Source organism: Chanos chanos, chromosome 1 (genome assembly GCF_902362185.1).
Source record: "Chanos chanos chromosome 1, fChaCha1.1, whole genome shotgun sequence".
Lineage (NCBI taxonomy): Eukaryota > Metazoa > Chordata > Actinopteri > Gonorynchiformes > Chanidae > Chanos > Chanos chanos.
The window spans coordinates 43,302,050-43,315,431 of NC_044495.1; the positions used below are offsets into that span (position 1 = coordinate 43,302,050).

Sequence of the window (13,382 nt, forward strand, 5' to 3'; positions counted from 1 at the left end):
TTTATTTTCTCAAACAATTGTACAAGGTCATTGTTTTTATTGTGACTTACTTTATGACTTGAGATTTTTTTTTTACGTTGATATCAATACATTTGAATTATTCTGGTATTGAGGGTAAGTACTGGGGTTTAAAGCACATTTTTCGTGTGTCAGTTAAAATCTCATTTTAAAGAACTTCACACATGAATAAGCTAACAAGCAAACAAATAAACAAACAAACAAAAAAGAATAAATAAACACAGATTTTTTTAAATTAATGGAAGATATGTAGCTTTGAGGGCCCCTATAAAGCAGATTGCTAACTCTGCACGGTTTTGGGAAAAAAAAAAAGAAAAAAAAAAGAATGAAATCAAAAGACAAATTTAGAAATTACAAATGTATCATAAAAATGTTTATGTATTATTTTTCTACAGATATCATCTCATAGTTTATTGGAACTATAAAAGGTTTTCATTAGCTTGCAGTTGTTCAGCCCTGCTGTAAAACAGATGACATCGTTGGGGGAGCATTCGAACTCCTGAGACAAAGCAGCAATGCAGACATGCATTGATCCAGTCACTGGAGCCTTGACATTTTTAGCTGTTATCAGCCTCCAGCGGCTCCATCAGGAGACATAATGCAATTACTCCTGTGCTATTACCTGCAAGCCAACACATGCACAAACCTACCGTTTTATTACTGCCCCCGCGCTTTTTATTTTCCTATGGACAATTAATACAGGTAAGTAAAACAGTTACGTTTGAACAGTTTTTCTGCTTTGTATATAGCCATCATGTTAATGTAGATCTGTATGGAAGCACTTCAATTTCAGGTAAAATTCATATTGAGAATCAAAACACATTCCATGTTGTTGAACTGGGTAATGTTTGGGGTGGGGGGATGGGGGGGGCAAGGGCAGGGAAGGGGTTGTTCAGTTAAACTCTAAAGAATCCAGGTGTTAAAGTAGTGTTTTGTGATAGTTCTCTTTTTTTGGGTGGGGTGGGAGGTCCTTTTCAAAGGGAGGTCTCATGATAGAATCATAAAAAAAAAAAAAAAAAAAACAGAAAAAAAACAAGAAAAGTTCTAATGTTATTACCTTGGCAGTGAGTGTCAGTCATTGTCTTGCTTACAAGTCATTATACTATTGGACTAAAGAGGTGTCTTTCTATTCTTTTACTGCCTGGCAAGTCCTGTTCTGTCAGTGTTTCTAAGAGCTAGTTTTGTGCACTTATTTGACCATTTGTGAGCTCTTTCTTGGTGTAAGTGCATTGGAATTCAACTCTGTGTTGGATTTCTTTAATGTTCGGTAAAGACTGTGAACTTAAATGTTATTTGTGGCATGGTCATGCATTTAACGGTGATCGTTTTACTGGATCAAAAAAGCACTTCATTTCACTTTCTTCTTCCTCTTCTTTTTTTGTTTGTTTTATTTCTGTTATTTTTTGTCTTGCTAGGTTACCCTCTCTCTTGTACGTGCAGTAATTGGAATTTTAAGCTAATTGCATTATGCTAAATCTCCTGCTATTTGATGGTAGTGTTTGATTTGTGCCTGTTTAATTTGTGGTGAACTTTGACCCTGCTCTGACCCCTGTACTGCTGTTACTTTCCCGAGCTGTGATCTGAAGGTGCTTTCTCCCTACCTCTCCCTCTTCTGCTCTTTCTGGACTTTGACTAACAATTGCTTAGTAGCGGGCTGTATCATGAACTTGTTTTGTACATAAATGTGCCAACAGCTTGACTGTGACTTTTTTGATCTGTAGGGACAAACTGCTTGCGTCAATAAAATACACCAGTGTACTTGTTAATAAACACTGTTTTTGTTGTCATTTCCTTCTTTCTTTCTTTTTTTTAAGCATGACTTTTTCATCGGTTTGACGAAGTTCATATGTTATGACGAGGCTGCAGAAAACACAACAAAATTGGAGGATTAAGTGAGTAGTAACTGAATGGATTTGTGTTGAGTATAGGAACCTGATTTAAATTCTTACATCACACAAATATGAATAAAGCTACAGTACCATTCTTATGCAGAAGTTGACAGAACTATTTGGTTGCTGGGGCTGCTTTAAGAACTATTGGAACTCAAAAGATCTGCCAAAGATGGAACCTTTTTGATGCAGGACAGATGTGACTCTGTGTGTGTGTGTGTGTGTGTGTGTGTGTGTGTGTGTGTGTGTGTGAGTGTATGTGTGCATGTGGAATTTCACCACTTAGGAGAGTACTGTCTTTACACCTTTAAAACAATGGTATATAGAATTTTCCAAGACATACAATGTAACAAATAAGATTTGTAATAAAATGTGTTTCCTGCTGATGACAAGCTTAATTTGTCCTATATGAATGACTAAAATATGTTTTATGTTTTCTTAAATGTACACACTACGGGTGAGGAGCTTAGCATCATTGTCATAACATGCCACAAGATCACATAAAAAAAAGCAAAAAAACAAATAGAAAAACCCAGTGGTGTTGTTTTCTTTATGAGAGGCAAGCTGAAGTTGGCCCATTTTGTGAGAACATTGTCTTTTCGTCTCCATCACATACTTGATTATCAACCACAACTTATTAAATCAGTTGCTTTTTAAATACAACTTAACAGCTTTCAGTACTCATGCACACAAGTTGAACTACGCTTCCCAGAACAGAAGAGTAGAATCACATACGTAGCTTTTATTACATTAAAACCATCACTACTGTAGAGTCTGGTGTAGACCTTTCACTGTGCATTCCAAAATCACATCTACAGCTGTAGCTGAGTCTTGAAGAATGAATGTGTCCTCGTTTGGTCTCTCTCATTATTGTCCAAGAGAACATTATGGTTACGGTCCTCCCTTTCCCATTCAGAACAATTTATGCAGTGCAAACGTACAATCTACCATAGGGGGCAGCAAACCAATGGGAATTTACTAAATCATTTCGAGGTGTGAATCTGAAAGCTGAGCCAAAGAGAGCTCGCTGTCATATTTATGTTTAAATGTAGTTCACTAAATTAAGGAGACTGATAAATAAAAATGAGCATTTTTTGGATTATATAAATGTTATTTCATAGGAGAGACATATGAACTTCTACAAAGTGTTGCTTTGTTTAATTAAAAATAAAAAGGTGTCATCTCATATGAATTAATATAATATGAATTTATGTAAATTCTGTGAGTGCAGTGAATACACTGAATATACATGCAACACTCACACACACACAGACACACACACACACACACACACACACACACACACACACACACACACACATACAGGTGGGTATAGAGGGGTACATAGGTAACACACAGAGCTTGATAAAGCTGACATGCTGTGGAAAAGCCTGTTTTTACTAAGTGTAAAATATGATTAAGTCGCAAAGTCACAAATCTCATTGCAGCCTGGGGGTTTCCACGAATCCTTTCTAAAAGAGGATCAAACATCAATTCACCGCTTTAACGGTTAATCTCCTCCTGCTAAATAAACTAAAACAGCTTCTTAAAAACACTGCAGTCAGAGGTGCAGTACTGCTGAGAACTTCTGGCTACAAAAAAAAAAAAAAAAGAAAGATTTTACGGTTTCAGTCTCATTTGCCCCCCCCCCCCCCCCCCCGCATTCTGTAGAAACCATTATTTAAATATCTGCTTTTTAAACCACAGTCTACGCATCGTACCTTCTCTCTTCTCACTGGTCAGAGTTGCTTTCTTCTTGTATATGTGTCTATATATACTTATATGCAAATGTGCATATGTTCTATCTTGTATCTTTTTGCCATAAATGGTTTAAAGCAGTGTGAAGGTACAGTATGTCTGTATCTACACACAGCTTTGTCTGAACAGTCTGGCCTCTCTTCTCACTCCCTCTCTAATACCTGCTATAAATCATCAACGTTCTACAGGTTGCACCAGGGTGTAAACCACATCTCCAGCACGCAATAAGGAGGAGGAGGAGGAGGCATGAGGGAGGGAGCGGGTGAGTGTGGAGAAAGGGTGGCTGGACGAGGCTGGCAGAGGGAGCCATGAGGGTGAGGATGGGCAGGGAGGTCTGTAAGGGCGGAGGCAGGTCACATGATCGGGGGAAGTCTCTTCTTGCGCGGGGGCATGCTGGCTGATCAACGTGTGTTGCTGAAATCTAATCCTCTCCACCCCAGTCACCTAGCGCTCAGCTTCCATGACCTACTCAACCCTCAGAAATCCCTCAGATAATCCCCTTCCCCATCACCTCCCCCTCCTTCCCTCCAGCAATCCACCTGTGAGCAGGTCCACTCCAAACAAACGCCAACTCTACAATGCTAGTTCCAACATTTTTTTCCCCTTCTCTTCCGTACATCAACCTGCTATTTTCTGAGGAAGAGAGATGTGTACTGTGATCCGGTCTCATTTTGTGATCCGATGAGCGTGACCGGTGCCAGTGGCAGCCAGGCTGTGTGAAGGATGAATTGTCTGCTGCTGGCCTTGCTGCTCCTGCCCTTCTGTTTGAGTGTGGCCCAGTCTTTCTGCCCATCTCAGTGCACCTGTGTATACCACGGACGCAGCGATGGAACCGGCACCAGGTAAGAGAGCAGGAGAAGACAGCGTGAGCTCCCAGAAACTGTAAAATTTAAGGTATTCTTTGCCCTGAATTTGACAGTGTGAATATCTAAGAGTTACAGACTAATAGTCATACTGTAAATTTAACAAGAGCTGGAGGCCTTGTTTAGGTTTTTCATACTTTAATTTTCTCCAAACAAAGGGTTTCAATATATATGTTCAAGATAAAAAAAAAAAATCCCTTAATTTTGAAAATGAAAAAATTATGTTACCAAATCTCTCTTAAAAAAAGCAAGCTTTTATCTTGTCAGGTAAAAGCAAACATCAGATTCTTATGTGGAAAGAATAAAGAAAATATCATTGCAGTATGCTGGATAGTATAGTTTGGTAAAACACAAACACTAATGTCTGTACCAGTGGTGCGCAGCTACAAAACACACGCTTGTTTCCTAAAGATCATGGACCATGTTGATACCACAACCATGATGAAAACTGTTACTTTTATTCAAAAGCTCATCATTTATCTGGGACCACATTTTACACTCCATATGAAAACAACAACAGAGGGATGCCTGCTAATTTTAGATGTGCTTTTCTGAGCTGATAAACAGACAGTGCTTAATATGATATTGGATTAGTCTTGATCAGGCAGCAAGCAGTTACTGTCTGAAGAGTCTGACTGTCTGCTCATGTGTGTGATGCCCTCTGACTGAACAGGTACTGCTGAACACATCAGAACACATCTTATTGTGTTAAGTGGAGTAGACTGTGTTCTGTATGCTGATGGTTTAAGGATTTAAACTGAAATAGGTGTAACATATAAGGCATATACTGTATGCTGTGACAGAATACTGAGTGAATGATTCATCTTCCTCCATTTTCAGTTTTCCATTACTGTTCTGCAGCAGCGAAACACACCTCTGAATTCTCTGAATGTGCCCTTAACAAGAGAAGCGTGGAGCTTGCAACTAATACAAATAAGCACAACTGTTTTTTTTCTGTGCGGAGTTGATTTGGCAATGGCTAACACAAACAAAATGGAGGAGGGACTTTGAACAAAAAACATCACATATTAAATCAGAGAAAAGAGCTCTGATCAGTAGGTTTTGTTAGGATGGCCTTCTCTAATCTGGGTTCAATTAAATATGGTCATGTGATATATAATTGTTCATTTAAGCCAGCAGACCTTTTAACCTCTCTCACTAACATCATCACAGGTCGGTTCTGTGCAATGACCCCGACATGTCGGATATCCCAGTCAATGTTCCTGTGGATACAGTGAAGCTCCGTGTGGAGAAGACCGCAGTGCGTCGGATCCCTACCGAAGCATTTTACTACCTGTCAGAACTGCGATACCTTTGGGTGACATACAATGCCATCACCTCCGTGGATCCTGGAAGCTTCTACAACCTGAAGATTCTGCATGAGCTTCGGCTGGACGGGAACCTGATTTCCACTTTCCCTTGGGAGTCACTGAAGGAGATGCCCAGCCTCCGAACCCTCGACCTGCACAACAACCGGCTGACTAGCATTCCCCTGGAGGCCGCCCCATACCTGACTAACATCTCGTACCTGGACATCTCCAGTAACAAACTCACCACCCTATCATCTGATCTGATGGACATCTGGCCCCCATTCTCAGGCATGCCAATCAGCACCAACACATCACAGAAGATCGTTCTAGGTACGTTTATGGGGTAGATCATAGGCTAAAGCACTGGATGAAAGGATCAGGTTGATGAGAATCACAATCATGTACTTATTCAGCTGAATTAAAAATAGAATCAGAATCATCAATCAATCATTGAGAGATCAGCAAAGCAAGTTGGAGAAATGGAGTGTGGAGAAATGGAGAATAAAGATAAAATTTAGAGGCACAAAGTTTTAGTTTTTCTGAAATTACTGTAAAAAGACTAATACATGCCTGTGATAACAAGACACATCAATCTTTAACACCCTTCATGACTGATCAGTTTGGTTTTACTGGACATATTGTGTTCTTTCTCCAAGTTAAGGGAAGTGACTAGGTGGACTGGTACGTGGGAGCCCTGTTTTAAAAGTGTGTGTGTGTGTGTGTGTTTTGGGGGGGGGGCGGGGGGTGTAAGACACAGGTGTTGTATCTCCAAAAAACATCTGATGTCATAAATGCCATTAGTTTCTCTTCAAACCAGTTCGATTTACACACCGTGATCCAGCACTGTATAGTAGGGATGTCCCGATCCGATCTCAAGGATCAGTATCGGTGATCAAGGCATTTTTTAACTGATCGGTATCGGCTTTACTGAGCACCACCCTAAGCCCGATCCTTTGGTTTACGTCAGCTGTCACGCAAGTGCCGTAAACTGAGAGGATAGTATGTGGCAGGACGCGGCTAAAATGTCTGCAGTGTGGAAATGTTTTAAATTGGGAAACGAGAGCAGTCCAACAGCCACTTTAATGTTTGCAATGCAACCATTTCGAGAGGCGGTAGTAGCACAGAGCTGCATTCAACAGGCTACTACCACTTTGATAGGCACCTAAAAAATAAACACTCAGCGGAATACAGTGAGTTCACTCAGGTTACAGGCAAAGGCTGCTCCGAGGCAACACACATTGGAGGATATACTTTTAAAAGGAAAGAGAAATTTCGTTGAGACAGGCCAAAAAGATTACTGAGAGGGTCATTGAATTAATCGCTTTGGATGACCAGCCCATGTGGGAGCGAATACAGAGGTGTGTTCAAATTCGGCAAATTGAGGCGAACGGGTTTTCTTTTAACTTTTAAATTTGAACGTTTTTTAAGTCCGCATACTCCGATGACGTTAATCCTCAAGGCTACTAATAACAACCAAGGTATCATTTCAAAACTGAAACACCTAACGCTTTAGCTGTATGAGATGTATGCCAAAACTAACGACCACAAGACAGTCGTGTAACTATCGCTAAGGATTGATAACGAGCATACAAAAGAAGAGGCTTTCAGAAAAAGTATCAACGTAACTGACAATTAGACAGTTTAACCACTTGAACTATTGTAAGAGTAAATAAAATCAAACACTTACGTATATTTTCTGGTATAAATCCCACAGTATGTCTTACCCTCTCGACACTACATTTCAGACACTGCTCTACCGGAGCTTTACAAGAAGGTTTACTTTTTTATTTTGTAAAATAGAAAGTAATATAAAAAAAATTAGGGAACAGCTTGGCCGCAGGCAATTTTTTTCTTAATGTATTGGCTAATGTAGTTGTCAAGCGTATACATTGAATTGGTTTTAATAACTTTAATGTGCTTGAAATGTGCACTGTGCAACTGTATTACCTAGGAAAATACAAGTATCGGATTGGGACTTGGTAGATACTCAATATTAAATGACTCAGATCGGGATCGTGGGCAAAAAAACTTGATTGGGACATCCCTACTGTATAGTATTATTAACAAAACTAATGGTATTCCACCAGGGTATTGCTGTTTTTGTGTCTTCACATAATGTGTTCATTTTCCACTTTGATTTGTTGCCATCAGTTTAGCTTGTATCTCCACAGATGCTCACCAAAAGGTTTATAAACTTGTAGCATGTACCATGATCTCTCAGATGATTAACAGCTATAGACAACAGCCTAGCAGTTAGTAGAGACTCATCCATGCATACCTGCCAGTGATTAAGTTAATCTCTTCCTCAGGCCAGCATTCTGAAGACATGACAAAAGGTCAGATGATGTTAATAAGGTGTTTAAGTGCAAGACTTACTAATCTTAGTGGAAAAAATGTCCTGTGCACGATGGCAGTGGAAAAGGAGACAAGATTACACTGTAATTAAGATAGACAAAAATACCTTTTACTGCTGGAGTGCAACTAAAGGCAACTAAAGGCAAATACAGCAAAGCACTACCTGTTCAGTTCATTATCCATTGTAGTGAAGTGTAGTGCTCTCTTACAATAATAAACATTACAATACTTCAGTAGCTGTATGGTTAAGAGCTCAACAGCTGAACATTATTAGCAGCAATGGATACTAGATCTTCCAGTGATATTCATAATTTACGCTCAACTGCAAAGCAACATGCCGGGGCAAAAAACAAATGAAAAAGGCACACCTTCTGTTTGATGATGAGTGAAGCGCTTATGCATGTACAGTTTCCCTTCTTAAGTAGAGGCTAATCTGGTAACAGGGTTTCTGCAAACAACACTATATCTTATGGGCTCTGAGGATTCCACGCAAGTCGTCAACCAGAAGGATGATAGGAGTTTATTTTTAGTGTGTCGGACTCTCAAACAATAGATTGCGGTAGGGTAATGGCTATTGTTAGCAATGACTAATGAATAGGCAGAAGCAGCAAGAGAGTGACTTCTTAGTCTTGGTAAATTTAAAAAGCCGTGATATTATCTGATTTGTTAGATGTTATGGGGAGTTATGGGGTGTACACATATTTCTGCTGACCTATCTATTGGTATGTTATCTAGCCTAATAATTTTATATTATCTAGCCTTTCCTTCCTGTATTCTATGTCCTTCAATAAAAAGAATATAACCATGTTTAAGCTGGCAGTTCTAAAGGATTGCCTTTACCTCCTAATAAAGTCCAGTGGCTGCCAAGAACAAAACAGGAAGCTATCTTGTCCATTGGCTCTGGGAATTTCCTTCACACACACAGAAACTGCAGACAGCTGGAGAGGTAAACAGGCCAGCTGTTCACACTCAGGTCTGAACATTTCAGAACCCCATTAACAGACCTAGATAGCATATTAGCTGTTAGCCTGCTTAGCTGTTATGTCTTGTCAGATGAATGTTTGAACAGGTGCTGACAGAAAAACAAAGCTGTAGAAACGACGTGGGCAAAATTATAATTGTCCAGGCCATGGAGTCAGCGTATAACATCCTAAAGCTATGCCGTGCAGATTTCATGAAGGGACAAACAGTGGCAGGATTTGTTCCTGTGCTCTGGGACACTGGTTTTATGGAAGTACTTTATATCTCTAAAAGTTTTGCCTGCGTCAAGTAACAACTGTAAAGTTTTGTCGAGGTAAATTTGGAAAGAGTGGGACCATTAACTTTAATGAGCCATTACAATGTGCTTCTCAAACTCTGATACATATGATTCAGTGGTCATTCCCACCACTAGACCAACCCAATCTGACCAAATTTGTCATCTAAGAGTTGGCTGAATGGTCTAGTAATTCTGTGGGATGAATACAGTCCGAATAAGCAGAACTGAAAGTAAGAATCAGATTGTGTGTTGTTTTGATACTTTTATATCTTGTAGGTCTCCAGGACAACCCATGGTTCTGCGATTGCCGGATCTCCAAACTTATTGAGCTGTCTAAGATGAGGGACACACCAGTGGTCCTGATGGATCACTTCCTGACTTGCAGCGGGCCGGAGAACATGTCTGGAGTTCTGTTTCAGCGGGCCGAGCTGGACCAGTGTGTAAAACCTTCCATTATGACATCTGCCACTAAGATCACTTCTCCTTTGGGCAGTAACGTGCTTTTACGCTGTGATGCAACAGGCTTCCCAACTCCCACTCTCCTATGGACCAACACAAATGGCACACTTATAAATAACACAGGTAAGATAGCCCTCTCAACATGTGTCCTCTCACCTGCCTGTCTCTGGATCACAGATCTGCTGAAGGATCCTGTCCTAGTAAAATTGCAACTGAGTAGTACTTCCACACAGATCAGGCCAATACAAGTGGCATACAAGAACATTCTACTTGGTAGCATGCTGACTCCAAAACCTGTTAACTGTTAAACATTTTAAACAGAGACTACAGTGTGTTCTGAAACAGTGAGTATGGCTTGACTGTATTTTGAAACAGAGCGCATGGCTGCTTATGTTTTGTCACAGCGATTATGGTTTCACTGTAGTTTGAAACAGAGGCGATGGTTTCACAGCTTTTGTCTCCATACCATCAGTTGTTCAGGAGTCTCCAGGGGAGGGAGTCCGGTGGTCCATATTGAGTCTTCATGGAATCCTTGCCAAGGATGCAGGTGAATACTGCTGCAAGGCCAAGAACGTGGCAGGAAGTGCTGAGGCCTACATCACCCTTTCTGTGGCCGGTGTTTCAACAACAACGCTGTCTCCGCAGAATCCCAACAAAAAGTCTGACTTGGAGTCTGGGATGACCACACCTCAAGGAACAGGTGTCCCAGCATTTCCTGTGACCACTCCCTCTGTAGCAGCCACCAAAGCACCCCAAACCACTCTGCCAACTCAGCCCACAAAGGAGAACCTGGGACCGGGTGGAGGGGTGCAAAGATCTCCTCCTGCTGGAGACAAACCAGCCAAGATACAGGCCAAAGGCAGCAAGAGCCAAGTGTCAGATGGCAAAGCCAAGAAGAAAGGTAGTGGCGGCTCGGACATTAAGGATGTTGTGGTGGTAGAGGAAACGGGTGACACGGCAGTGTTACTGTGGAATGCTGAAGGGCTGCCGAGCGACACCCCTCTCTCGGTGGTGTACTTCCCATTGGATGAAGAGGATGCAAAAGAGTCAGTCGAAGCAGAGGCTGGGCTTGGCAAGCTCCTACTAGAGTACCTTCAGCCAAGTAGGGGGTACACAGTCTGTGTTTTTGCCAAGGGAACTGCGTCCAGTAAGGAGCAGTGTGTGGACTTCAGTACTCTAGACACAGTGGCTGATGAGGGACAGAACAAATTTCTGATGATAGCTAGTGGTATAGCATGTGCTGTAGCTTTGCCACTCATTGTCGTGCTTCTCTACAAGATCCTGTGTTTGTACTGTAAGGGAAGCAGTAGCCGGAGTAGCGGTCCAGACGACGACCCCTCGAAGGAGACGTACGTCAAGTTTGAGACGCTCACGGTCAAGCAGCGAACGATGGATGGCCATGCCAATGAGCTTTGGGCTCGCAGACAGACACAGGAGTCTGAGAGGCTGCTCCTCTGTTCTCGCTCCAGCATCGACTCACAGATGACTTATAAGAGTGACAGTTCACGGTCTGAGTACCTCTGCTAGTACACAAAATAACTTCCTGTCTTAGGACCTGTGTGCTGGTCTGCAATCCATGAGGCCAGGTTGTTATTTGTATGTTTGTGTGCTGGTATTCTGGTCATTTGATTATGAGTAGTATTTTTTTGTGCACTGACAATCATATATATACCTCAGAGAGACTTGATTGTCAGCATGCAAAATATAACTTGTGATGGAAGAATCTGAGTACTAATATGAAATCTGTTATGATCTGACTCAAAGAGAACATAAGATTAGATCAGTGCAGACTCCCAATGGGTGAGTTTTAAATTTTCCATAATATGGTTCGAACCCAGCACTGAACTGTGGCTGCTCCAAAGAGGATAACTTGTAAAACACAATTAGTATCTGAAGACAACAGCCTGAATCATAGCCAAACAACTTAGAAATAATAGAAAATTTAACCTAAGGATTTTGTGAGTAGCTGTTGAGTACAGCTCCAGACTGAGAGACAGCTGGCGTGTGTACTTCAGGTGCCACTTCAGCCAGATGTTGTGGTGTTTAGGTGTGAGGTAAAAGGTTTGTGTGATGTGAGTTCTTTGTATGGATGACGCGCCAATGATTCACCGAGGATTTCCGGAGCCTTTCATTTTAACCTCAGGATCTTGGGTAAAACAGGGAAAACCATATGACACATTCGTTATGTAAACAGTTTTAAAAAATATTTTGGCAGTCACATCAAATTGTCTTATAGGAAAGCACAAAACTGGTCTCATTAAAATGATGTGATTATGGAAAACAAGTGCAGACACAAGACACATGCACATACTAATCATAGAGCAATTCAGACCACCAGTATTCACATCAAATCCAGATCAGTCCACTTCGTACATTCACACCAAATCCTGATCAGTCCACTTTACAATGTGTGGGTTTATTTTCTTATTGTTGCCTTACCTGACCACCATGTTATTACTCTTCATATTGTTTTTCTATCAAATTTTCAATTTTTAATAAATGCAGATGGTTTGAGCTGTGTGCTTATGAATGTGTTTATACTTGTTCAAAAGTCAAAGTAACATATTTATTCTTTTTTTTTTAAATAGCAGTGACAGTAAACTGAATAATGTCAAGATGGATTAATCAATATTTTACACTGTGTCATTAATGAGTGAATCTTTTTCTTTGAAAATATGTGAAATGATGTTTGTCAACAATTAAAATATTCTCAGATGTTGAATTTCTTTGTTTTTTCCAGATAAGTCATAAGCATCTTACATCCTAAAAAGATCAGCAAATATTAGGTTCACCTCCTTCATTTTGCCATCTTTATCTAGTTACTGTGTTCACACATAATGAAAAATGCACTCTGCCACCCTGATGTAGTGAGTTTTTTCATTATTTTGCAGTTCTTTAACAAAAACATGAGTTAGAAAAAGTCCTGAGGGGGGTAGCAGTGAGGTCATGCTGTAATAAGACAGAACAGGTGTTGAATATTTGGGTGTGTTCATCCGCAGAGCTGAAAAAGATTATCACTCTTTTCTGTGAGAGCAACAGGTGCGTTTGAGTCATTGCTTTCCTCCCTCCTTCATTATGCTTTATCTGGCACAGAATGAGCCCCTGTCTTAATCCTTTACTTTGTGTGTGACACAGTCTGTGTGCTCAGAGTCTTCCACTGCCATGCAATCATATGTCACACCACTGCAGATGAGATAATCTGGAGAAAGATCCGGAAGACTGTTCTCACAGTGCCCTGAACTAGCTCGCTCTCTCTCTCTCTCTCTCTCTCTCTCTCTCTCCCACTCTCTCTCTCCCTCTCTTTCCTCTTACTCTCTCTCTCTCTCTCTCTCTCTCTCTCTCTCACATACACACACGCATGCACCCACACATACAAACACAAATATGGTTTAAAGCCAGCTGTGTAAGTCCAGCCATATAAATCTCCTCAGCCGTTCAATTAATTGTTTGACTAAATGATAAAAAGACAGCG

General features: G+C 40.8%; 1 protein-coding gene across 1 annotated transcript; it reads left to right on the top strand.

The window, feature by feature from the left end:
- The first annotated feature begins 4,388 nt into the window (after positions 1-4,388).
- lrit3a (info leucine-rich repeat, immunoglobulin-like and transmembrane domains 3a) lies at positions 4,389-11,437 on the top strand. Its single transcript, XM_030789111.1, has 4 exons — positions 4,389-4,507; positions 5,702-6,168; positions 9,728-10,033; positions 10,383-11,437. The coding sequence occupies exons 1-4, from the start codon at positions 4,389-4,391 to the stop codon at positions 11,435-11,437; spliced, it is 1,947 nt and encodes a 648-aa protein (XP_030644971.1).
- Positions 11,438-13,382: the final 1,945 nt, after the last annotated feature.